Genomic DNA, 26,183 nt, shown 5'->3' with positions numbered 1-26,183 from the left:
AAACTCTATTGGTAGCCCAGGTGGCCATTTTCCTAGCACTGAGAATTAGAAAGTAAATGAAATGCACTGCTTTCGATTTTATTTAACTAAGTGTCCCAATGGTAGGTTCAGTAAAAGCGGCCTTCATCTGCTGAAGCAGGGCTACAAACCACCTGCCAAGGTACAATGCAAGATCAAGGTTGGTACGCTGCATTTCTTCTCCACGTGCACCCTGAGTGCCATTACTCACTTGTGTAGAGGGAATGACAATATTCTGACTGGGCATTGGCTTGTGGTCTTTTTGAAGGATGGTGAGGACACAGTTTGCAGAGACAACTGCTGAGACCCAAAACACCATTTCTGCTTTCTCACACCTGATACTAAGGGGCAGATGACAGCAGTAGTACTCACCTGTGTTCAGGGCTCCAGTCGCTCCACGTGAACACCACATCGAGTAGGTACATTGAGTTAGTACTTCCTTCATCTTATGTTTTACTTCACCAAAATTTCCGTTGAAAAGGTGGCCAAATAAAGAAGCCCACGACTGGACACTTTTCTTTTCCTTAATAGTACCTTGTGGTTGCCGCTTCTGTGGTTTTGGGGGGCCGGGGAGGGTATTACCCGAAGGGGAAAAACCCAGAAGCCTGGTAATTTCCTCCCTTTTCTCCCACTTTGAGCTTGGCACGACCGCTAGCCAGCACTGCGAAAAGAAACTGCCCGGTCAGCAAGGCGGAGATGCGCCCTGCCACAGGAGGAGCCGGAGCAGGGCAGGGACCGGCTGGCTCCCCAGCTGGCCAGCGCGGCAGCTTTGACACGGGTCTAACGCCACGCCGAGGTTATTTTTGCCAACATTTCTGTGAAACCGTGTGCCGCGGAGCCGACCTGACCAGACCCGCTGCCGCCTCGGCGGGGAACGGCGGCCGGCGGGGAACGGCGGCCGGCGGCGCCCCCCGCGCAGCCATTTCAGGCCGGGCCGCCATCGCCTGGCTCACACCACCACCTACTGTCGGAGCCGGGTTAGCGGCCGGCCGGCGCCGAGCCCGCCTCAGACTGAGGGCGGCAGCCGCGCCCGCGCCTCAGCTTCCTCCCGCCCTCGGTCCCGTCCTCCCGCCGCCGCCGCCGGCCCCACACGCCCGGGGCCGCCCGCCGGCCGCGTCCCGCCCCCTCAGCGCTGCCTGAGGCGGGCCGGCTCCTCCCGCCCGCCGCATCGCGCCTCAGAGCCCGCCGTGCCGGAGCGCAGCCGAGCCCGATGGCCCGCGAGGAGGTGGCGGCGGCCGGCGAGGAGGCGGCGGCGGCGACCGAGGGGGGCGGCCTGCTGCTGGAGATCGTGGGCTCCCCGCTCAACCTGAGCCTGCTGGGCCTCTGCCTCTTCCTGCTCTACCAGATCCTGCGGGGCGAGCGGCCCGCGGCGCCGGCGGGCGAGGCGGACCCGCCGCCGCTGCCTAAGATGAAGCGCCGCGACTTCACGCTGGCGCAGCTGCGGCCCTACGACGGGGTGCGCGACCCCCGCATCCTCATGGCCATCAACGGCAAAGTCTTCGACGTGAGCCGCGCCAGGAAGTTCTACGGGCCCGGTGAGGGGCCGGGCCGGGCCGGGCGGAGGCCGGCGGCGCAGGCCCAGCCCGGGAACCCCCGGCTCTTTGTGCCCGGGATCCGGCCGGGGCCGCTGGCCGGAGGGATCACGGCGAGGAGGTGGGGGGGGGGGGGGCTCGGCGGCTTGGCCCGGCTGGGCCCCGCCAGGGGGGCCGGTGCTGGCGGGGGGAATTTGTTCCCTGCGGCCCGGGGATCGGCGTGCTCCGCCTTAATGCCTAAGCCGCCTCCTGGCCTGCGGGATAAACGCTGGGCTAAGCTGCCCGTGCCCTCTCGGCCCTGCTCACGATCCGGAGATTTGGAAAGCGTTCGGGTTGCTTTAGAGCTGGGAAGGGTGCGCGCAGCTCGGCCTGTGACAAGATCCCACAACCGGCAGCGCTGGGGGAGACCTGCCTCCCCGGGTGAGGCGGAGGGCAGGATTACTGCTGTCGCCTGGGCGCCGGTGTCGGGCCTCGGTGTTGTAAAAACCCCGGCTTTGCCAGCCTACGTTATTTCTTATTGCCTTTATTTTCCCAGGGCAGGTTACCTGCACCGTAAGGGGTTGTGCCGCTGTTGGGTTGGGTGGCTTTGTCAACCTCGGGTGCCTTTGGCTGATGCCGGGCAGCAGAAGCGAAGTGTTTACATTCCATTCCCAACTTCTAGTGGACATCCGTCTATTGCATAATATATATGCTAAATACCTAACCATTTAGATTAAGCCAGCTTCCTGTCAGGAGTGCAGGCAGTTCAAACGTGCAAAGATTGAATAAGCTATGCAGAGACTTACAGAGCAGCTAGTGATGAGGTGGGTGGGAGTATGTGCACCCAGGTGTAAGAATTTAATCACCTCTGCTAGGGCATAGGTTTTTATTTTTAACAGAGGCGCTCCTGTTAAACAGCCTCACTGAGGCTTGTTAATTTGTACCAGGATCTGTCTGGCATAACCACTCTTGAGTTGTGCAGACAGCTGGTAGCTGCTGTAGTGAGCTGCCAGTGCTACTCAGAGACAAGGAGGCTAGTGCAAGAGACACCACGTCTTTGGAAGCATGATGAAATTATTACTTTTGGTCCAAACACAGACTGGAGACTGTCGTGCAATGGTGCTGGACTGTAACTTTGCATTCTGCAGCAGTCAAGATGATACATACAGCTGAGTTAGGTGTGCAGGTTTGTATTTGTGCAAACTAAAACCAACTTGATTTAAGGACCATGCTTTGGATACTACCTTCCTTGACAACAGTAAAAGCTGCCTGTTGTATCCAATTTGGTAATTGCTGAATGGTTCATCACAGTGTCTGGCTAGTTTGGTTTTCATTTTAACGGAAAGGTAAGATTCTTCTGATGAATTTAGGAAAAAGCTCACTCTGGGAGGTGTGGAAGATGGTATGCTCTCTACAGTAACCAGAGTTCACATCTAACTTCTTTAAGCTCCTTTAAGAAGAACTTTCAATGTCTAGTTGCAACATGTGATAACTCCGTTTTCGCCTTGTCATGCAAGCAGGTTAATCATTAATGAAGTTTAGCAAGGGTCTGTCTTGATAAGATATCTCTGATCTACTGTGAGTTGCATGTTTTGATCATTTGAGTTCATCTTGCGTCTTCAAAGTTTTAACAGATATTTCTTCCAAGTTGGTAATTTCTAGTATCTCCACCACATTTTCTGCAAGTCATCCTTTCAGCTCTTTAAGTCAGGAGCATCTCTTAGAAAACTTCCCTTTCACCTCAGACTTACAAATTACAAAGACTTCCTCTGTTCCTCTTTCTAAGGATGTGCTTTCCCAATTTGTATGCGTATTCTTACCCTGTTCGTATGTTCCATGCACCATTGTGTGGTTCATTGTCCTGATGTTTCAGCAGACTCAGTATCTCTTCCCATGGTTTTGTTTCTTATCCTCTTCCTCTGTTTTCCTTTATTACCAAGAATAAAACTTAAAAATGTTTCAGAAGTTTGAGGCACCTCTGACTCACAAGTCAGGGTAGGAACCATGATCCGTTTCAGTCTGGGGACTCTGATCCATGGAGATCATACAGCATCCATTACCTCTGTAATAATGCTGCTTATGTTTTTTATTTTAAAGAGGGCCCTTATGGGATTTTTGCTGGAAGAGATGCATCCCGAGGTCTTGCCACTTTCTGCCTGGATAAGGAGGCTCTGAGGGATGACTATGATGACCTCTCTGATCTCAACGCTACACAGCAAGAGGCCTTGAGGGACTGGGAGTCACAATTCACTTGTAAGCAATTTTAAACCTATTTACAAAGAAGTAGCTAACTAGTGTGTAATAAGGGAAGCAATGATTAAAAGGCTGTTACCAGCTGGAAGCATCAGTCTGGAAACTTACTTTGAGTAAATACCTCAGTTTACTAAGTATTACTAGAATTACTGTTACTCAAAAGAATCAAGGGAAATGTCAGATTTTCCTTCTGCGTTCTCCCTCTCTGCTCCTTAGAGAACAGTAGGAGAGATGAAAGCACTCTGGCATAGGATAGGATCTATAAGACCACCCAAAAAGTTGACAGGAATTGGAAATTAAGAGCATGTTTTTGATACAGGTAAGAACCTATCTGTAGAGACGATAAGATTTTAATGCTCTGAAAAATGAAGCTTATGTCCTGTTCAGCTTCTCAGAAACGAGTTATATTTGAATTACTACTTCTTGGGTTTTTTGAGTTTTGAAGTCTGTTCAAGCTAGGCCTTTTCCCCTTGGAGCTCTTGATAAAATTTTTTTTAACTCTAAATAAGTTACTCTGCATGGCCTTGCTGGTGGCTTTATCAGATTCATGGACAAGTGTACCCCGCTGACTTTCTCCCCTAGAAGGTGATCAGGAATGGGCAAATGCCACCTCTGTGCTTGGAAACAGCCTGGTCATTACCATGCCAGTGATGGCCAGAATGGCAGAAGAAAAAAGGCAACTTGCACAGTTGAGATGTTTGTTCTAAAATTAACGAAGGAAGTAATTTTCATAGTTGCCTTGTTTTTCTATGCTTAGTATTAAAAGTGTAAAAAAGGCAATTCCAACTGTTTTGTGTTGTGTGCCTCAAGTTGCTGCTCAAAAAGGAGAACTTCAAACCACAGTTTTATGGAAATTCCTATGTTGACCTTGTACCAGGGCATGCCCGCTGGTATGATTGTTTTTTTCTCCTGTTGTATATCTTGTTGATGAAAAATAATTCCTCCATATCTCATGATGCCTTTTAGGCAAGTGAACACCAAAGGGATTATTTCTACTCCATTAAGACAAAAAGTACATGTATCAGTTGTTTGCCTTGGTGAATTTTACAGGTATATATATGATGGAAATTGCATATACAAAAAAGTTGTATAGTGGAAATCAAATGGGTTTTGGTTTTAAGTCTGGTGTTTGGTATTAAAGATTTACTATCACTAGCTAGAATGGAGCTTTCCTCCACATAATGTCGTTAGAACATCTCGGTTCTGACCTGATGTGGCCCTACTCTTTTGGCGCTCTTCCTGTCTTAAGACTGTTAATCATGCCACACTGAATGGCTGTGTTATGATGCTAACAAGTATGTCACAGAAACCAGAGCTATGCTACTAAATACCTGACCTAAACGAGTGTTTAAATCTACCTTTTCAAGAGGTGGGCATCAGGACTGACAGTGAACTGCACTCTTTTTATTACTATGTTTCTAGTAAATTTGGCGATTAGTTGCTTTAAATTCTTAATTATAACAACAATGCTAGTCCGAAATACCTGTAGTCAGAGGCATCTTTTGCTTTGTTGAAGTTGACAGATGGGCAACATAGCATAGCTCTCAGTTCTTACATGTATATGGTCTTGGTGTTTTTACATGTTCAAAAAGATATAAAATAAGGCAGAGGCTTAGCTGCATAATCGGATAACAGATCTGTCTTTATCTTTGGAAGAAAGGATCTTTATTCTGTCCTATTGGATATTTTCAACATATATTACAAAAAATAAAAACCCTTGAAAATTGTGCACATGTGTGCATGTGCGTGCATGTATAATATACAACGTAAATATTCTAACAATGCCATTGGTTGAAAACGAGCTTTGACATTGGAAAGAGAAATAATCTAATCCAGGATTCTGTTTCTTTTGCTGGATGAGTCCCTCAGTTTACATGTGTCTTTACATTCATTTACCTTTTGGCTTAGGCAATAGGAGGTTACATGCACTTTGCATGTTTCTTACACTTACTACAGCAGTAATAGTAGTTCAGGTAGTTGATTTTGGCTTTTCACCTTCCCCCCAGTGTTTGCAACAAGTCGCTGAGAGCTGTTTCATTCTAATATAGGCATTTTGTTAATTCAGGAAACAGACATAGGAGTTAAAAAAGGTACATCTTCAGGGCAGAATTATGACTTGGATTCTTTCTTTTTCCCCAGTTAAATATCACCATGTTGGTAAGCTGCTGAAGGAAGGGGAGGAACCCACTGTATACTCTGACGAAGAAGAAAAAGATGCCCAGGATGCAAACAAAGACTAGAGAGTGCAGTGAGGACCAATCTATTTTTGAATCGTAGAGGATCATTTGTAACATTCCACTTCTGTTTTACAAGTTGCAACAGCAGCAATGCTTACAAAAGGTCCAGAGTTACAGTGAATTGTTTCTTTTCAAAGGTTTCCTTTTCAAATTCAGTGGTAAACTACTAAAGGTCTAAGATTTGTCTTCCTTTAAACCTGCTTAAACTGAAGTATGCACGAAAAATGTCTGTGCAAAAGTAAACTGCAATTTTGGCAATAAAGGACTATTACTGTTTTTCTTCTATCACCATTTAGTGCAGAGTAGGTTGAAATCACGGTTTTTCATTAACAGCCTAGCACTGTGGACACAAGCACAAGAGTTAACTTCACATATGCAACACAAATTCCACTAAATCCTGTTTTGTGTTAGCTTCTGCAGGATCTGGGCCTTGGGTTGTAATTCTTTTAGAAAAGGGACTATATTTAATTTGTCCATGAAGCATCGTACTCATTTGTGGTGCAATGTAATTCAATATCATGGAAGATAATTTGGCTTTTAAGGAGTTACATAGCAACTTACAGATGAAACACTAACTGCTTTAAAAAAAGGTAAGACATTTTGAGAGGTTAAATCACTTTTAGATACTTAGGAAGTTAATAAGGACTGATGAATACTTGATGTATTCAGTCATGCATAATTATGCATGGATTAATATTCTTTGTTTACTTTTAAAGCACATCTGAAGTATTACAAAGGTTTAGATACTGAGTGTAACTAGGCATTCCTAAAAAACAGGTACACCATGAAGTGTGACTTGACTGGACTACTATTCATTCACTTTCCACTTAGTAACTCTTCTGTGAACTTTAATGAAATGATATTAAACAGGGAAGACCAGCTGCTATTGATTCCTAGCCCTAAAAAAGGCTTGCTGGTATGGCATGATTAACGAGTGCTCTTGTACATGCAGCTTTAACTAGCAGACAAATGTTACCAGTCAATGTAACTTACACAAGTTCCCTGTACAAAATAAAATAACATGGTGTAAGCCATTTCTGTATTGAGGCCTTTGTTGCTTTGGAATGTTGCCATTAAAAGAAACGGCACAATCATCTCATGCATAACCAGCAATGCTATACCTGGGGGACCTGACCTTTGAATTTGCTCTCTTAGCTCACATCTCTCTGTAATTACTAGGTTTGTTCTGACTATGTAACCTAGTCTCCTGCCAGAGGGGCCTGGGTAAATGGATCTGACCAAGGACAAACATAAATGTGCTCCATCATCCAAAATACTGCTGCAAAACCTTCTCAAAAATTCGGAGATAAGTAATGATTTGCTAATCACTCATAAATGTGTTTCTTGTCCAAGTGATTCAGCTTGGGTGCCTGTCTGGTATAGTTCCCCCCCTATTTAGTTTCTCTGGTTCGGCTGTCGGCTGTCCGGACGAGTTCTTTCCATTTGGCAACAGGACAAAAACGATGAACCGAGTCCTGAGTGGGAAGGTGTAAACTAGGCAAAATTGTTTGGAAGTAGAGTTCATTGTGCAACAGCAGCTTTCATAAACAAGTTGACACAACATGTTAAAGTGCCTGAGACCATCTGTGGTGAGAACGAATGACTTTCCCTCAGTCCTAACACTGTCATGGCATTTTCTTTTGGTTACACCTGGCCTTCAAATGAAGCGTGTGGTTGCTTGAGCCAGATAGCTTGCGTAAAGTGGTACTGCATGAACTACCTAATGAAGGTCTAGAGACGAATGTAAATCTTGTCATGACCTTTGTGTTGCTATTTTATTTTTAGAGACATTTATACTCTGCAAACTACTACTAATGGTTTACCTCAAATCAGAAATGTGCTTTTATTTGTTTAAGGCAGAAAATAAAATACTCTTGCATAATGGTGGTGTTTGTTTTTATTTACTGCAACTAAATGTGATACTTAATCCCCCAGTGTTTCTGGTTTTATATCGTCTTTCTCTAATGTCTGAACGTTATCCAGTGCATAGATTGAGTATAACATGTTCTAAGTGAATGCCTGTAAATGCAGTTCTGCAGTGTAACTTTAAGAGAATATTAAATATAGAACACGTTTATGTTGTGTAGTATGCTTTGCTGTTGCAAAAACAGAGTTAGGCATAAAACGGTCCAAGTAATTGTTAACACTGCAAAAGCTGGCGCTTTGGAAGGCTGTCATGTAGTGGAACTAGGCTAGGCTGTAACCTACCCTTCAGTGGACCCAACCATCTGACTCTTAAGTTAGTCCATAACATATCCTGAGGAACTGAACACTATTTTAAGTATTAATCTGTACATTACAACATGATGCATCACAAAGAACAATAATAATAAATACAAAGTACACAGAAAACCGGCAGTAACGCAAGAGAAAGCTTAACATTAAGCATCTGTGCTTCTTGGGAAGGAAGTATTACACTTTGGTAAGACCACTGCTTTTTCAGAGAAAGCAAAGAGAATTTATTGTGAAAGGGGAAGAATCAAGTTACAAAAGCAGTGCTTTCATGAAGCAGCACGCACAAATTTTATTTTTTTCTAAACAGCTGGAGAAAATGGATGGGTTTTAGCTTCTTTTTTACTCTGTTCATTGCCACTTGATCCCTTCCTTCAACAGTGACTGGCTGGAATGATGAAGCAAAAAGAACTGTGCCAGGCAGCTTATCAGACTGTACGTTAACCAAGTAGGACACGATGACCAACAAAGAGCAGAGACTGTCAGCAATCTACCTCATCTGAAGTGTCCAAACACCCGTTACTTGTGTGTCTGTCACGAAGGCATACTTGAGAAGCTCTGGGACAAATGAAAACAATTGAGTAGTATCTGATTTCCAGCCAGTTCTGGCATACTGCCAACTGCTTTGAAAAATTCAGATATTCTTTTATCTGGACTCTAACTGCTCTTAATATCTTTATTAGCTCTTACTTCATGCTGTTTCAGTTAAACAAAAAAACGTTCAGTAATGAATGCTTATGTCGAAAGTTACATAAGGGGTTTTACAAAAGGTGAGGCATTCCTATGCATTGCCTGGAATCTCTGGATTAAAAAGAAAGGGCTTTATATCATAATTGCTGTATTCTTGCATTTCAAGCAGGTGGACTGATGTAATAATGGGCATTGTGTATTTCTGCTTTAAAAACAGCCCGTAGGATTTTGATTTCAGCGTTCAGCATGAGGTACAACCAACAGGCCATGTATTTCCAGCTTAGTTCAGACAGCTCCCCTGAGAAGACTTCCATCCTCACTATCTCTATTAGGAGGCATTTTCATTAGTTCTGTACAGAAAGTCAGATTTGATTGCAGGATCTGCAGTCTCAGGGCCCTGCTTCATACATGCCAGAGTAAAGAGTGTTGCCATAAAACAACCTCTTGAAACGCCAGCTGGGTACAACAGCACACACCAGGCTCAAACTGAAAGGTGTGAAGTTATGCCAGCAATGTTACACATTTCCGTTGCTGAGCTATATAAATGCTGCTTTTAATGCATCTTTTCACCTTTTAAATGTTCTAATTGTCTAAACATTCTGTAGCTTTCACACTTGAAATGTGACATTTATTCCTCTATTGAAATTTAATCTACAAAGCTACGTATTTTAAAAGTTTTAAAGCAAACTGTTTTATGTATCTTTAATGATCAGCCTTCAGGATAATAAATAAAACTATACTGAGCAGCCCAGCCTATGAAAGGATAGGGCTTAAATTAAGTGTGTTGATAGAAAAAGTAAGGCATTAATATTAAAACATCTGAAAATAGGTTCTAAATAATGCCTCCAGTAAACAAACAGGAAACACAAAAGTTCTGTTTCAGTATGAAGATTACAATGGTGTCTCAAATTTTAAAGTGCACATGTATTTTATTTACTAACAATGTTTTACACAGAATGAGGACTTGGAGATAGAGGATTTGCTTTATCAGTTTCAATCAATATAGGTGAACGCAAGGAGCAATTACAGAACTGGTGTATTTATTTGTTATTGAGTATTGTGACAACATATTGATAAAACACTAGAAATTTACACCAAAGGAAATCTTTAGTTCCTGCTCCCCCGGATTAACAAAAAGAAATACTTCCTCACCTGTAATCGAAAGGCCTGTCTCATGGGAAATGGGTACTTATGGACACAGAACGGTCTATAGATTGACAGAAGGGGAAGTTTTGTCATCTTTAATCCGCAAATATTGCATAGAGAAAAAACACCCTTGGTATGTCATATCAGTGCAACTGAAACATTTTACATGGTCAACAAATACAATAGTTGATCTTCATTATAACTGTATAAAATACTAAAAAGGAGACTTAAGAGGGGCATAAATGTTCTCCAAAATAGAAAATACTTCTGTCAAGAAAATAAGATCTTTTTAGATAAAAGTAATAGATTAACAGTACTTTGAGTAGCAACCATTTGTCATTCATGACCCTGAAAAGGCACTCGGCATCTGAACATGTGAACAGAGAAGACTGATAAAACCTGGCTTAGATGCCTGTAGGAGTCGCCAGTATTGAACATTGGAGGAAAACCTAGCTACGATGAACAATTACAATGAATTTTTTTATTACTATTTATTAGAGCAGAAGTTACAAACATGGGTAAGATTCTATGTAATGAAGGCAACATTATCACATTAACTTAGTATACTGACATGTAATAAATAAAGCATACTAAAAAGAAAGCTGAAATAATCAGTGTATTGAACTTAGTAGGACTGGTCCTCTATATCTTGCTAAGGGACTTTGTCCAAAAGCAATTGCGGCTGTCTTCTAAATATAGCCAGCTGAATAAATATGGATATAACTCAAGCTCCTAGACTGCATTTCCACATTTTTACCTACATGCAGCACAAATCTGACAACATTTCACAATTCCTCTGGAAATTATTTGTAAGCAAACTCATACTAAATAGCTATCTCGCTACATGTGCCTTCAAAACCTTGTGAACAAATTTTCAACCTGCATATATATGGGGACTGTCAGCATGCTGACAAGCATTGCCCTTTTCACTACCTAACATTCAGAGCTTTGCTTAGACAATCATTCAGATTCCTGGAAGCACTACATCTACTACAAGCACAAGTTCAGTGAAATCCTTCCTCCCAAAGACCAGCAAGTTTTCAGAAACACCTCTAGAATTGTGAATAGAAAACAAGCACTTTTCCAGTGTGGGTTTTACAGAAGATGGGATTTTTTTCATATTTGGAAATCTATTATTTCCCGCAATTGAGTATAAATGTCCCCCACACCTTCCAGTCCCATCATTTTAACAGTCTGATTGAGGAGGCACTTCATATGCTTGCTCTAGGATTTCCATAACTATGTTTTTTTCCAATGACTCGTTATTACTAAATATTTTACCTTTGATATTTACATGGTTCCCTACATTTAATCAGAGTATAAAACTGCAAGATCTCAATCTGTACCCTTTCAAATTCTTAGCAACTGGTCCATGAAAGTTTGTCTGGTCCTGGGGGAAGTTTTGGTCCTCTGTTATCCAAAAGGCAAACACAGATTCTGGTTTTGTGGCTCACTACACCAGTTAGATATTCTAACTGAAGGAATTACCTAAGCAAAAATCCCCCAGTATTTCGTATACCTTTTAATGGTCAAAGGGCTTTCTTCTCTCACTTCTATATAAAAACTTAAAAGCTATTATATAGTAGCTGTTCAGCATCCTCTTCTGGGCTCCGCTCCACAGAAAGTATCTGAGCAGGGGTTTGTCTGAATTATCTCAAGAGGAAATAGAGGGCATCCTCTGACATCTGCATCCATCTCTCTTCTCAACATTAATTTCCTCTCATCTCCTGTAGATAAGTACATTAAAAAGTTAAAATTAGTTTGTCAGTGGGCAGGGAGAGAAAGGGTATGGGGAGGTAGCTGTAAGGTATCCACCAAGGAACTGGAAGCATAGTAAATTGTGAAAGGGTTGTAAGTAACAACAGCCAGAAACGTAGCAATCCTGTATGGAGATCAGATTACTACGTATATATAAATTCACTAACTTCAGACAGTACTTCCCACCCAGATGTACCACATATTGAGTTGCCTAACGTTTTGTCTAAAGCCTGTTCAGTTGTTAGCATGCATGTTACTAACAGAATAACCACCTATCTGCTAACTAACAAATACTACTCTCCAACTGCAGCTGTGTGTAGTGTTTCTGAGCTAAACTGAACAAACTTTTAACTGCAGAGAAGTTGCACTCTTTTTTTATGCCATGTCTATACTTTTTAAAACTCTCTTTAAAAACACTCTACCCTTCATCACTGTAAGAACTGTGGCAGCTAACCTCACCTGCCAGAGACCTGTCAAATTCAGTCACCTTAGTTCTGGTGTCACTCTCTCACCTGTCCTCTGGAGGGTCTCCTGAAGTGGTGAGCCATCACGAGGGGTAACATCTGGTGCTGTCATGGTGGTGTGAAGTGTCTTGAATTTCACTTTTTTGTGGAACATTTTCTTACATTTTCTTTGTATCTTTCTGAGTGACTCCAGCTGCGTGCAACTGTCCATCTCTGAAAAGCCACATTCATCAGATAAAAGATTAGAAGAAAGCTTTTTTCGCTTTTTCTTCATTTTGCGAGCATTTCTCTCCTCTTCCCTGGATTGTCTCTCACCTTTCTGTCCTCCATGTCTTAATTTACTACTAGACCTCTTGCACGACTTTTTAAGCTTATGTTCACACTGCCTTGCCAAGCCCTCATGGACAGAATCAGAACAGAAGCTACATTTGCTGCTTTCCTTCTCTTGACCTTCCAGAGTTACATTTTTAAGGTAAACCAGTAATTTTCCTTCCCCGGCTCTTGCAGGCAAGCACCCTGTATTACAATTGCTGTAAATTTCTTCACACCTTCTTTCTGTTCTCTTCACTGAGCTGCTACATGACTCTCTAAAGTACTCAGAATCACTGATCTCTTCCAACAAATCCTTTAATCTGCAAGCAGATCTATGTGTTTTGTGTGGTACAGTACCTTCATCGCTACCATCTTCTTGTTTGAATTCCTTATCATGAGTAACAGCAGTGCAATCCAAAGAATGATTCAGTCCAGCACGTGGTAAGTTATCAACAGCGTGTGAGTCATTCCTCTGCACTCGCAACTTTTTTGCAAGCCTAACCCCATAGGCCTTGTTTTCTAACACCGAGTCTGTTGATTCAAGTTCCGCAACAGTGATCACCAGTCTATAATTATCATCACTACTACAAATTCTCTTGTTGAAGTTTTGTACAGGACTCACTTCCCTGAAGTGCTGACCATGTTTGTTACTCAAGCTTATGTCAAAACCACTATTATCATCAGACACCACTCTCTTCCACCAGGACTTGTTCGCAGTGGTTTTTGGCTCTAAGCAAACACGTGCATAGCCTGGTGTCTGATAGTAGTTTAGTAAATAATGGATGAATTCATCAGTCTCATAAACCTTTTGCTTTTTGCAACTGTCTTCATCAGACACTGTCTGCGTGTGAACTACGTTCAGTGTTGGGCAGTCCCTTCCATCGAGAGATTCGATGACCCTGCAGTCTTGCGTAACTGTAATCAGTAAAGATCCACAGCCAAAGGAGTTGTACACATCTCTGCCAGGCAATCCATCAGAACTCGGGGCTGTACAGGGATCATTTAAAATCGTCCTGACTATATGACAAGTAGATGCATGGAAGTTACTCACATCTCCTTCCTCGCTACATAAGCTGCTACCTTTTGGGGTTAATGGGCACTTAAATTCTTCCTTATGTTTCAACTCTTTGTGCGTATGATAATGGGAGTTAACCAGTTCCTGATGTATGCCTTTTAATGCTGTTTCAGAAAAGGAATCGTCCTTCCTTACGACCAATGAAGGATCCACTTTTTGACTTGCCAACTGCACAAAATCCTTCAAATAAAAAGTCAGGAAAGTGATTATGTACATTTATTGAGCGCTATAACGAGTGCTAACTGCAAACTCATAAGCAAACAGTCCCACAGTCAGAAGAATCACATAGGTGAGGGATAAGTTTGGCTTAGTTCAGAGCTCGATTGTACAATCTCACTATTCCTCAGTTAGAACTACAGATATTTCATCATCTCCAAAAGCTGCATTCTCAATTAAATAAGAAAGTGGTCCTTTCAACCAATTCATCTATCTCACTGCAACTGCATAAGAAAATATTTATTCTTTGTTTGATCACAGCATCACAACAACTAGTATTGCAGGCAACAGTAAAATTACTACGCTTTTGCAGATAAAATATTTTATTTGGAATAAATTGCTTTATTATAGATTGTTTTAAATGGGTCCAAATGCAACCAATCTAAAGCTTTCCAAGCGGTGAAACCCAGGAAATGGGAGTTTATTTAACACATCACCTTCATAACTTAAGGTGGCCAATGTCAGATGTTATGGGGCCCTAAAAGTCATGCAGAATAGCAAGGCTAGCCTCTGACTTGAACTCTTAGTAAATTATAGTCCTTTAGAAATCTTTAGCATTAAGGATTGGGGAAAACATACACTTGTTAAAAGCTGCAAGCAAATTTTTGCTTAGCAAATAGTGAAGACAAAGCCATGTTAGCAGCCCTGAGAAATGAAAACCCCTGGTTTTATTTAAAATTTTCTTTTTTTTAGCCCAAAGCACCAAAATAAACCTCCAAACATTAACCTGTATGAAAACACTCAGATTTTTATCACTCCTCTGCTGACTTTCTCAAGACATTAGCTGAATCAAACTGGAATAAAACTGATAGCTTAGTCTCGGCCACAAAAGAGAGGCTATTAGAAATGCAATTGGCATAATCTGTGCCAATTTAATTCTCTCACTTGCAGACATGAGAGCAAAACAAGCAGAGATAGCATCATTTGCATCCCCGCCCCGAAACTCCTTGTTTGCAATGCTGGATCAAGTCTAGTAGAGCTGATACAGCCCTCCCAGCCCTATTTTTATTCAGTAACGAGAAGGCCTCAAACAAGCATCAAAGGCAAAGTTTCTGGGTGGAAATGCACTACCTTTGCTCTCAGGGCAAGACTGAGAGCAGACTGTCACAAGACTCTAAGTCTTGACCTCAGGCCTTCTCAGCGTTCGGTCGGTCAGTCCCCAAGGCATTCTTCTGAATTAGCATCAAGACATCAAATGTCTAGCGAATTATTCAAGCTCTAATAAATGTCCTTCAAAATTTAAAATATGTTTTAAAATAGTCTTACTTTCACACGGTTTAACAGCACTGTAAGCAGTCTGACAGACTCCACTCTTCTCTGAGCTAGCAGGGATTTCCTTTCTTCCCATTCAGGCATATTCTCTGGCCACTGCTGTTCTTCAGCTGGTACCTTCTGCTGCTTTGGGGGATGTTTCTCATCTCCATCTATCTGCCTCTCTTCTCTCCTCTCGAGCTTAGCTTTCTTTTTTCTCTCTTGAACTTCTTTTCATCACCACGTCTTTTTCTAGGTAATTATCAATATGGGACAATTTAGATGACACTCGTTTTACATTCCGAGTCCTGGGGAATTGGATGCAAGTCTTTGAAGTCCTAATAATAAGCAACCAGTCGCCAACAATCCACGTGTGGCTACCAAGGAATCTTGTTTGTTAGAATAACATGTTTGAAAAAACATGGCACATAGATGACATGCATCCAACTGATGCACATATTTAGAAAGTTCTTTGTCTCTTCCAATGGTTTATACTCTAGGGTTTTCTTTATAAGCACAGCCAAGATGACAGAGTGACATCATCATTTGTCTCCAAGGACACAACTAGAGACTAATCATTTGGATCTAATTCTTTAATTAATAAACCTCCCCTACAGATTAGTATGAGGGTCCCATTTAAGAGATATTACAAGACTAATTCAGGGATGTTTTCATTATTGCTGAGCAGTGCTTACACAGAGCCAAGGGCCTTTCTGCTCCTCACTCCACCCCACCAGCAAGGAGGCTGGGGGGGCACAAGGAGTTGGGAGGGGACACAGCCGGGACAGCTGACCCCGACAGACCCAAGGGGTATCCCAGACCATAGGACGTCATGCTCAGCATAGAAAGCTGGGGGGAAGAAGGAGGAAGGGGGGACATTCGGAGTGATGGTGTTTGTCTTCCCAAGTAACTGTTAGGCATGATGGAGCCCTGCTGTCCTGGAGATGGCTGAACACCTGCCTGCCCATGGGAAGTGGGGGATGAATTCCTTGGTTTGCTTTGCTTTGCTTGCATGTGTGACTTTTGTGTTACCTGTTAAACTGTCTTTACCTCAACCCATGAGTTTTCTCACTTTTATTCTTCCAATTCTCTCCCCCATCCCACTGGAGGGGAGTGAGCGAGCGGCTGTGTGGGGCTTAGTTGCCGGCTGGGGTTAAACCACCACAAGCTGTCACTACTTTTTGGAAACCTTGTCCTGTAGAAAGCAGATCTACTGAACAACCAACATGACACATCACAGAAAACTCCAAAAAATTCAAGGAACAAAGTGTTCACCAAGTAAGTGTTTAAACTTTTTTTTTTTTAATTTTTGAATAAGAAGGTATTGACAATGGAAGCATAGCAATGCTTTCAGAGACCTAGCATTAGAGTTGCTATGCTCCGCATTCTAAATGTTGGGTTTTTTTAAGATATGAAGGTGTGTAACATGCTTAATTACTAGTGACAGTTTAGGATGCTATCCAAACATATGATCTACAGAATTAAAACTTCATTATACTACTATTACTCATATACAAAATGTAAGAATGCTGCCGTAAAGATAACAATGAAAAAAATGACACGTAAAAAGGGGTAGAGGGAAGGATGAAAAGGTGTTCATCTCTAGTTTTTGGACCTTCCAGTCAACTGGAAGTCACCTATAAATGTACATTATATTCATTTTACTTCAGGGCATAAAGACATTAATTTGTGATGTTGCAGCACAGAGCAATACAAAAAGCCCACATGCAGAATCTTAAGCAATCGAGCTTCAGAGCAATTTGAGAGCAACAGCTCTCCAATTTCACTCCAGGCCTGCAGAATCCTAGTATAGCCCAATCTGAAAGGGACCTCAGGATGTCTTTAGTCCAACCTTTCTCATAACCCAGACCCCTCCATCTGATGCCTTACACACAGAATTATCATGATGCTTTTCTTTCTAACAGTTACACATAAACTGAAAACTACATAGTACTGCCTCAAGTTCTCTGACTCCTGTTTCCTCAAAGCCTGGATTTTTACAGTAGCCACTCTTTCTGGATTTTATTTGGTATGAGGTAGTGTAACAAATCTCAAGAAAATGGGACATTCTCTAAAAATACACTCTCACCTTTCAACCCCCTCTCTTTTTTTCCCCCCTTTTTCGAATGTGCTCCTGTTCTTGCAGCTTTAGTCTTTCCAGGCTTCTCTTCCTTGTAGCTCCTTCGCTAAAATGTCTGGTTGTATCAAAAGTCACCTGTCACAGAAGAAGCAGAATCAGACTTAGCAGTCCAGTTTGCCGTGTATTTATACAAACACAGACAACCTGCTGAGCAAATGAGACCCCAGGTGACTACCAAATACTACTACACTCGTGAGAACATCTCTCCCTACCCTGGCATACTAGAACATCTCTTCTCAAGTTCGCACTGGGTTGTCAATCAAGCTCAAACACCCCACTCCTAAATGTCTCCTCCTGCTGTGACATCAGGGGCTCACAATCTGACATCATACCATTGGCCAAACCCATTCCTGGCATGCTCTTCTGAGGACTCAAAGTTCAGTATGTTCAGCAGAGCATTCCTAACTGCAGGTTTCATGCAGTTCTGCCAAAACCAGAGTTCGCTGACTCTTAGAGCAACGTCTTTTGGATCAAATGTTTGCTTGCTTAAAAATTGATGAATTATATTGATGTGTGCTGCATTTAATCAGCTTCAAATGCCCAGATATGAGCACATTAAAAGAAAACACTCAAGCAAATTGCATCAAGGTCTATCTACACTGAAAAAATAAGTAATATGAAGTGTTATTTCCAGCACAGAGGTATATTTTAGGGTCAGTTTAGAAATTACCTGCTGGGAAAAAAAATATCAAAACAGGGTACACCCTAATAAGTACTTACAGACGTAAGCTATCAGGCTGCTGAAATTAGCTTACAGATTGCAAGTTTTCTTTAATAATGCCACACTAAGCATAGCACTTCAATAGATTCATCTCTCAACATACTTAAGCAAAAAGGTACAGATAAGAGAAGAGAAAGGGTACCTACCCTTTACTAGCCAAGAACCACCTAAATTAGGGTAGCTACTTCATGCTTAACAATAAGAAACCAAGTATCTTTCAAAGGATCTTGCCAGCTCCTAAGATGATCTCCCAATTTCAGTGCCAACCACACTGAAAATATTTACAACTTTTACCTTACCCACATCAATTTTTCAGGAAATCAAAACAGTAAAATGCCATTTTTTGATTAAAGGACTTAAGTTCCGATACATGAACTTCATATAGCAGTATCTCTATACCCAGTACAAACAGGATAATCATAAGGGTTTTTCCCCCCTCATATGCTTAAGTGTCCAAAAAGCTTACAGAGAGGCTTCCAGTGGTTAGCAAGGACTTCTCAGGCCCAACTTCCAGGAAAAAAGAGCAGAAGTTGGCAAACCACCATCTGTGCCAGTTTCTTGCACAAAAACTCAGCAGTTAGTAACAAACAAAGGTTAGTATATTTTAATGCTGTCCATATGCTATATTTTTCTTTCTTTTTAGCCACCGCTTTTACATAAATACAGACTAAACCAAAGGGGGGGGGAAAGATACATATACACAGAGAACTGCAGGAGTGCCACATAAAAGCTTCCATTGAGGCAACATGATAAAAAGTCTGTAAGATGGTTGTCACAGGTTAAAAACTATACTGTCATTACTTGAAAAATGCCTGTTTGCCTTCAATACAGGAATCTACAGGGAAAGACAAGTGCAGTGCAAGAAGCTGTCTGGTAAAGAGGGTGACTATACTTTATTCAGAATGATGAAGAAAAAAACAAAACATATGTACTGAAGGAAAAGCTAGTGTAATTAAAAAAAATAACCAGGAATCTTTGGAAGCAGCAGCAGCTACAGCACAGACTGCAGCACTGAATCGCTCCTGTTAAGGAACTGCTGCCAAATGCACTCAGAATTAACCACAACTTTGTCAGGCAAGGCTGAATAGCTCAGGATTAATCTCTGAATACAGCCATATATATATATACAGACACACCTTCAGTATCTCATATAAGCAAAGCAGATACACCCTAAGTACTTACTACAAAATTGAAAAAGTGAGTAGTCTCTAGAATCCTTTCTGCCCACCATGCATTAAGATAAAGAGCTTCCTAAAGCTATCTACAATGTTACTATCAACTACACTTTCTCCATCACACTAAGATTTGAGGTGCAGCAGCTTCAAATGTCCAGGACATTGGTGTTGAAACCTGTAGAGACAGGAAAGTCAAGCCTGAAGAAGAGCTGGTGTACCCAAAAGCTCATTCTGTTTTGCAAGTACATCTTCTATTAAACCAACTGATATCCTGCCCTTGCAAATCTTTCTGCACTTACATCCTTACACCGTCATGGCTGCAACCATATTCCTATTACTGTAATAAATCACCTAAAAGTAAGCCCAAAAGTCTCTCCATAGAGTTGAGTAAGCTCTAGTGGTTTGCCAGTGCAGACCATCATCCTTGCTCCTCCCCACTCTTCTTCATAGCCAGGAGCTCTTCAAGCATCAGAAATGTATTTCTCATCACATAACTGTGTACAAAGCACAGAATTATTTACCGGCTGATCCACTGGCTTGCTGCTTAGCAGCATGGCCTTTTGGAATCAACCCCGATATATTAATAAGCTGTTAACTTTAGGTTTTAACTGTTCCAACTGACAAATCACAAGTAATCTGACATTTGACCCCCTTACCAAATTATTATTTCCTTTTAGCCATTCTGCCATGGTTATAACATCAGGAACACATTTGCCCTTGCACTAGGGTTTACTACAATAACTGCAGGCTGTGAACTGTCCTTTGCTACCTGCACGCCTTTCTTCTGTGATCATATGTTCTCATAACCTTGAGATATACTCAAAATTTAAAAAAAGGTGCTACTTAAATGTATAAAAAGCAACCAAGATACTGACCTGGGAATCTACAGATCTGTGATCAATTCCCAGCTCTGCTGAGGAATTCCTGTGAAACCCAGCAACTTCCTATGCCTCAGGGGCCTAAAATAATACAGTATTTTAGAACAGATTCAAGATGATCAGGACCGCAACAGGCTGTTAGACCACTTACTCTGGCCAGTGCAAACCATATTTGGCTGAAGCATCTCTTCCAGGAAGACACCTGGCTCTGGTTTGAAAACACAACAATACGAAAGCCTGACACTTCCCACAGGCAGTTTGTTCCATTCCTCACTTATTCGCCACTTGAAATGGAAGCCACTTCCACATATTGATTTTTTGTAAGCCTTCCTCTACTAGATTCACATCCTTTTAGCATCTATGTGGTTTTGTGGGTTTTTTTGCTTTTTTTCCCCTCTTACATGCTATAATCCAGGCACCTCTTGGTCATCTTTCTTACACAAAATACATAGCTTGAGCTCTTTGAGAGCTCTCTCATAGTCTCTCTGCACTTTCTCCAGCCCCTGAGTAATTTTTGTTGCAATATTGTAACACTCTCCAATGTAAAACAGATGAATCCCAAACCCACGCACAGTATTAATTTGGTCAGTGCCGTACACAGTGAATTAACTCCTTTAAGCCTACTTTCTATCACCACTTAAATATCCTCCCCACGACACTGCAATGGAAACCAAAGCTGTTACTAATGTACTACAATAACCCTTTCATAGCCTTAAAGGAAACCACAATGATAAATCAGTAACTCTGAAATGATTTTCCTGAGTATCTGCACGATCCTTTTTACATCAACTAAATTATCTTAGAACACCCTAAAATGTGTCACCCAAGTTCATATTTTAAAACAAACTTAGACTTTAGGGAAACATTAACAGCCTGACAATCTGTAACCTGAAACACCCATTTAGTCCGTATGAACAAAATGCAGGTAGTGAGAATAATTTGATCCCAAGGTGCCCATCACATTTGCTCACAGTACCGCTAGCTCAAACAGCTCTTACCACCCCCGGTTTCCCAGCTGGTCACTCATGCCAGGCCCTGGGTCATCACAACTGTTTCTGAGACCATATTGGCAACTGGGTCAGGAAAGAGATCTAGCTTAGAGGGGAGAGGGGAAAAAAAAAAAATCATTTTTTGCCAGGTTACTTTCCAGAGTTGATTTCCCTGCCCTCGTGCGCAGCGCAGCCCCCGAGCAGTCCCACCAGCAGGGCTGAAGGAGAGCTCGAGGCAGAGGAAATATCTTAATTCCGCAGAGGTGGGTATGCAAGAGCACCTATGAGCAAATGGCAACGTGGCAAGTGTTTGTATTGATCTGTAGTCGCAGAAAGAGTTTATCACACAGGGAAAAGCGTTTACCAGAAAGAGTCACTTGGACAAGAGGTTTAAACAAGAGGTTTAAACGCATTTTCAACAGACCAGACTCGTTTATTCAGCTTGCTCTGCGCAAAATTAAGTGAGAAGCAGGGACGATCAGAAGTGTCGCTGCTCACACAAATATTGCAACAAAAGGGGCGTTTTGAAGCCAACGCTCCTAGCGTCACTACTTCGTGCTGCGTGTTTTGAGGTGGGGATAAAGAAAACCGCAAGCCAACCCCATCTCCATGGATGCAGCTGCCGAAAAGGCCGCGGTCCCCTCGCTCGGCGGGATCCCCCAGGCACCGCAAGTCGGGTTACCGCACCGCCGGCCGAAAGGAGCCCCGCGGCCCGGGCCCGGCCGGCGGTTTCATCGCAACCGGAGCCGGCGGCAGGGCCCGACCCGCTCTCCTGCCCCGGCAGCCGCTGCGCCCGGCTGCCAACGCCGGCGGGGCCGCGGGGCGGCCGACCCCCTGCCACCCCCGGGCCCCGCTCCGGGCTGCCGGGAGTCGGGAAACCCACCGGGCCCAGCCTCCGCGGGGGAGGCGAGGGGGTGACAACATTCCTCCGGCCGAGCCCGCCGCGGCCCCGGCGCCCGGAGGGGAGAGGAGGGGAGAGGAGGGGAGGGCCGGCCCGCCCGGGCCACGGCCGCCGCCGCCCGAGCCGAGCCCGACACCCGCCAGGAGCCCGGCGGGCGCGGGCCAGGCGCGGCCCGCACGGAGGGGAGCGGCGGCCCTCCGGCCGCGGCCCCTTCCCCACACGGGCCGCCCCGCGCCGGAGCCCCCAGCCGGGCGCCCGGCCGCCGCGGCTGCCTCCCCCGAAAGAGCGGGGCACCGAGCCCAGCCGCCCTCCCGCCCGCCCCGCCCCGGCAGCGCCTCCCGCAGCGGCGGACGCCCTCCGCCGGCAGCGCCCCGCTCCCACAGGGCCGCGGCGGGCCGGCTCCCCTTACCCCTCCGGCCGCCGCCGCAGCCGCCGGCCGCCCTTCCCGCCGCCGCCACCCCGGGGCGGAGCGCGGCGCACGCTGGGCAGCGGCGGGGACCCGCCTCTGGGGCGCGGCCCGGCACCGCCCGCTCCTCCCGCCTTGGCGGAGCCGGGCGAGTGGCGAGCGGGCCGGGCCGGGCCCTGTTGCCTTCCCGCCTCGACCCCAGGCGCGGGGGACGCTGCGCCCGCGGGGGCCATTTTGTGGAGGCCAGACCCCGGGGCGTCCCGGGGCGGCGTGGCTGTGTGGTGTTTGGGCATTTTCACGCGTGTTTTTGAGGAACGATTCGCAAAGCGGGGCAGGGCCGAGCCCCAGGAGGTGCCGGCGGCTGTCCGGGCCGAGGCTTTCCCCCCTGCCCTTCGCCCCTGAGGGCCCGCACAGCGGAGGCCCCTGGCTGTCGTGCCTGCCTGCTGCCGGGCGGTCATCGCGTGTGTGCGTTGTCTTAAAACAACCCCAGAGAAAAAGAGTTACTCTCTTGGCAGTCGCCTCGCTTAAGCGGTGCAAAGGCCTAGTTACAGGGGTGTGGTGCAACACCGTGTTTTTCTTTGTCCTGTAACAAAGGTAGCCCATCCACCGCTGCTTCGTCTGAGTGATATTGCGTAAGGATTAATATCAGCTTTTCCCTGTTTCTATACTAGCTTGTATGTGTTTAACCAGTGGAAGCACGGTGCCTGTGTCTCAGTACCGTACGGCAGTCGGCTCCCCGCAGCGGAGCAGCTCCCAAGGGTGTCAGCGCCTTGACAGCACGATCCTGAAGGTACTGTCCAGGCCTCAGCACTTGGCTGTTCTTTCTTCAGGGTCCCCAGGGAAATTCCGTTTAGGGCAGCCACTCACTCAAATACTGCTTCAGCTTTCAGTAGCTTTTTGTCTCTTGTGATCTTCCAAGCACAGCTGTAAAACATGGGACATTTTATATCCTTTGTCCCCCTTCTTAAAAACAGACACCTTATTTCTTCCCTTGTGGTAGGTAGTACGGTTGTAACTGCAGTGGTCGGTGATAATAGGATGCAGACAAGGCTAGGCCCACAGGCAGAGGTGAGTACCAAGCACTCCTTTTCTCAGATGCTTTGATTGCTATCTATGCAATTACAACCTGAGAACAATTGTTAGGGGCGTATTTAGCGTGGGAGTGTATTTCTGTTACAACTTTGTGTGCCAAAAAAGCATGTATGTGTTTTCTCACTATAAAAGTTGATACGATAAAGATACTACATTTACCTACAAACATTTTTGGGGTCTAAGTTGCCTTTTCCACGGCTGGTTCTCCTTGTATTAGGAAGGTTTTCTAGGAGTCTGTTATACCCTGACATTTGTTTGCATTTTTCTTTATCTTAAGGATGTTTTGATGGTACAAAAGGTTAAATTTCAAAGACACTGTCTCTAAGCTATGTGATTTTTTCCTTTCTACGTATGTTTTTCCAAACCCAAACAGGCAAACTGGAATTCGAGATCGGTTTGCAGCTGCAGGGTCATTGTATTCATCTACTCCGTACCTGCTGCTTTTCCAAAGATGGAGTAAGTTGAGAAGTGTTTCAACTTGTAATGAAAAAGTTTAATGTAGCCATACAAAGCTATTTCTTTTAAGATCTGAGGGTGGGGTACAGAAATAGGAGATAAGTTCTACACCTACTAATTTAGGAGACAGTGCTGTTAATATTTTGGTTTTCCTATTATGAGGGGAGCTATACAAAAAGTACATTTCCGTTTTCTAATTTAATTGGCAATTTTTCTGTAATAATAAAGTGACAAACAATTAATAGTTTAAGTTTGGGGTTTTTTATATTGAGCTCTGTTAAACTCTGCCACAAATATCTATCATTTTCTGCTTGCCAGTGCAGTGGTTTTGAGGCTTTTCATTTAATTTTCTTAGGCTTGTGACTGGCATAGGAATGCTCTCTTCCTTTTTAAGTACAATGTGTTCCAACCCAGCATTGTCTCACATCCTAGCACCTCTGCTACCAGAGGTACTAACTGACACAAATAAATAAAAACCTCATACTGTGCCTCCTGGTTGCAGAAAAAAACCCCAAACAGTTTCTTATCTGTAATTAAGCAAATAATATGTAAATACAGTCTATTTTATATTATGTATTTCAGGGAGAAAACTGCTGCAGACTGTAGTCTTTTGCAATTGTGGAATATCCTGCCTATTAGGATCGTGCATGTTGCTGTAGCAGTATGGTGAGTTACTCCATGAATGAACAGTAAGTAAGTTGTATTTCCTCTGGCAAAGGAGACAGGGAAAACTGATGTTAAGGAACTCACTCTGGCAATGTTCTCGTGTTGCGAAGAAGTGCCATATCATATTAATTAAAAGTGCCACATCCAAAACTGATCAAAGGATGACTCACTTTTACACGGTGGATGACAGAACTGATTCACTTTTACACAGTGAATAATAAAATTATGGAAATTATTGCCACAAAAAATATGGGAGACTGAGCACCTTGCTTCAGAAGTGGATTTGATGTTTCTAGAGGCAATAAGAAAATATGGAGTTGTTCTGCAGATACGATTTTGAGCCAGTATTAGCTATCTTGTTTTATGCAAAAGATATAATTTCTGAGACATTAGAAAGAGATCTTGAGTGGCGTAATTATCCCACATCTCCCTCTTGCAGAATAGTTACAATTTGCTCTGCAACCTGCAGTTTTCTAGGCTTTATCCCATCTGTTAGCTAGTTAGATTGTGCAGACCCTGGATTTGCCCTACTCTTACAAAAACCTTCTTCTTAAAACTGGACAGCGAGGAAAGGTGAAACCCTGCTTGTGCAAGTCATGTGATGTCATTGAAAATTACTTTAGGCAAAACTGGTGCCAAGGACTGTGTAGAGCCAGCTCTTTTGTTTATTCTGGGTTCTCATTTAGCTAAAGTGGATTTGAAATAAACCAACTTTAATGCACAGGAGCATTCACGCAGAGATTGCAACATCAAATGAGTTTAAGTTAAAGTCAGGCAACCAGTGCACATAGACAAACTTTCTCTGGGAGCTTCAGGAACAGGCTGGGGCGGAAGGTGGTTGGAAGAAGCTTTGGGCATAAAGCGCATTTAAGTACGTGCAGGTGAGACTCTTGGCTATGGTTCTGCTTGTGGCTTGGTAACGTCATTCCAGGAATGATGTCTGGATGTTAGATACTGCTCAAGTAATTTAAAAGCTAAGATAACTTTCCATATTGAGACTATGTATCTCCCTACCTTTAGATTGTACAGTCGATAGGAAAAATCAAACCTTTGTCTTCTATTTAATTTTGAAATAACACCAAAACCTTTTCCAAGGGACAGTAGGAAACTTGCATAGTTTTGTTTCAGAAATAACAACGACACAACCTTACTTATTGCAGATGGCTGTCACTGCAGGTTTGACTCCTGAAACTAATTTGTGGACTGATGAAATATTCTTTCCCTACATACTGATGTGATCAGTTGCTGAGTGAGAAGCAGCTCACCTACACAACCACTTTCCAGCCAGACACAACTAAATGATGGGTTGAACACTGCCATCCACCGGCTGGCTGCACAGAAAACTTGTTGCACTTAAATTTCTTTAAGGTAATATGAAAAAGTACCTCGTGGTGTTTTGTTTTCTTTTTTTAACATGTTTAATTTCCCTGTCAGGACTTGCTAATCAGCCTGTATGATGATGGGTTTAATCTACAACAAGGTTACCTCAGAAATACTTTATATATAAGTGGGTGATTGTGCTTAGAGACTATTAAAAAAAAAAAAAAGAAAAAAGTTCTTAGCCAACAGATGATAACTTTTGACTGTAAGGAAAAT

At 43.5% G+C, this 26,183-nt stretch overlaps 2 protein-coding genes across 9 annotated transcripts; one reads left to right on the top strand and one right to left on the bottom strand.

Annotated features, from left to right (window-relative positions):
* Positions 1-1,075: 1,075 nt before the first annotated feature.
* PGRMC1 (progesterone receptor membrane component 1) lies at positions 1,076-7,901 on the top strand. The gene is made up of 3 exons (XM_075054297.1): positions 1,076-1,553; positions 3,627-3,782; positions 5,922-7,901. The coding sequence occupies exons 1-3, from the start codon at positions 1,229-1,231 to the stop codon at positions 6,020-6,022; spliced, it is 582 nt and encodes a 193-aa protein (XP_074910398.1). The 5' UTR covers positions 1,076-1,228; the 3' UTR covers positions 6,023-7,901.
* A 2,648-nt stretch (positions 7,902-10,549) lies between these two features.
* LOC142043298 (uncharacterized) lies at positions 10,550-23,134 on the bottom strand. 8 transcript variants are annotated; one of them, XR_012653996.1, is made up of 7 exons: positions 22,377-22,439; positions 21,076-21,168; positions 20,075-20,158; positions 17,253-17,378; positions 15,179-15,415; positions 12,358-12,522; positions 11,803-11,814 (listed from the first exon to the last, which is right to left on the bottom strand). XR_012653996.1 is itself a non-coding variant. In XM_075054295.1 (4 exons), exons 1-4 carry the CDS (start codon positions 22,974-22,976, stop codon positions 11,678-11,680), a joined length of 2,154 nt encoding a protein of 717 aa, XP_074910396.1. In that variant the 5' UTR covers positions 22,977-23,134; the 3' UTR covers positions 10,550-11,677. The 8 variants fall into 8 exon arrangements, 1 of the variants encoding a protein (XP_074910396.1); XR_012653998.1 differs by lacking the exon at positions 15,179-15,415 and having other exon boundaries at positions 11,775-11,814; XR_012653995.1 differs by lacking the exons at positions 11,803-11,814; positions 12,358-12,522 and adding an exon at positions 13,632-13,876.
* Between the last annotated feature and the right edge of the window lie 3,049 nt (positions 23,135-26,183).

This window comes from Buteo buteo, chromosome 22 (genome assembly GCF_964188355.1).
Source record: "Buteo buteo chromosome 22, bButBut1.hap1.1, whole genome shotgun sequence".
NCBI classification, from domain to species: Eukaryota; Metazoa; Chordata; class Aves; order Accipitriformes; family Accipitridae; genus Buteo; species Buteo buteo.
The sequence above is the reverse complement of the archived record's forward strand: the minus strand, read 5'-3'. Positions and strand labels throughout refer to the sequence as shown.

What these genes read in the sequence shown, in the direction of transcription:
- PGRMC1 (XM_075054297.1), top strand. Translation starts at nt 1,229, where the DNA reads ATGGCCCGCGAGGAGGTGGCGGCGGCCGGCGAGGAGGCGGCGGCGGCG. An exon ending in CAGGAAGTTCTACGGGCCCG is followed by an intron (nt 1,554 to 3,626) that starts GTGAGGGGCCGG and finishes TTTATTTTAAAG; the next exon opens with AGGGCCCTTATGGGATTTTT. An exon ending in CTGGGAGTCACAATTCACTT is followed by an intron (nt 3,783 to 5,921) that starts GTAAGCAATTTT and finishes CTTTTTCCCCAG; the next exon opens with TTAAATATCACCATGTTGGT.
- LOC142043298 (XM_075054295.1), bottom strand. Translation starts at nt 22,976, where the DNA reads ATGGGCTACCTTTGTTACAGGACAAAGAAAAACACGGTGTTGCACCAC. An exon ending in AAGACATGGAGGACAGAAAG is followed by an intron (nt 12,523 to 12,624) that starts GTGAGAGACAAT and finishes GTGGCTTTTCAG; the next exon opens with AGATGGACAGTTGCACGCAG. An exon ending in GGAGACCCTCCAGAGGACAG is followed by an intron (nt 11,815 to 12,357) that starts GTGAGAGAGTGA and finishes ACTTATCTACAG; the next exon opens with GAGATGAGAGGAAATTAATG.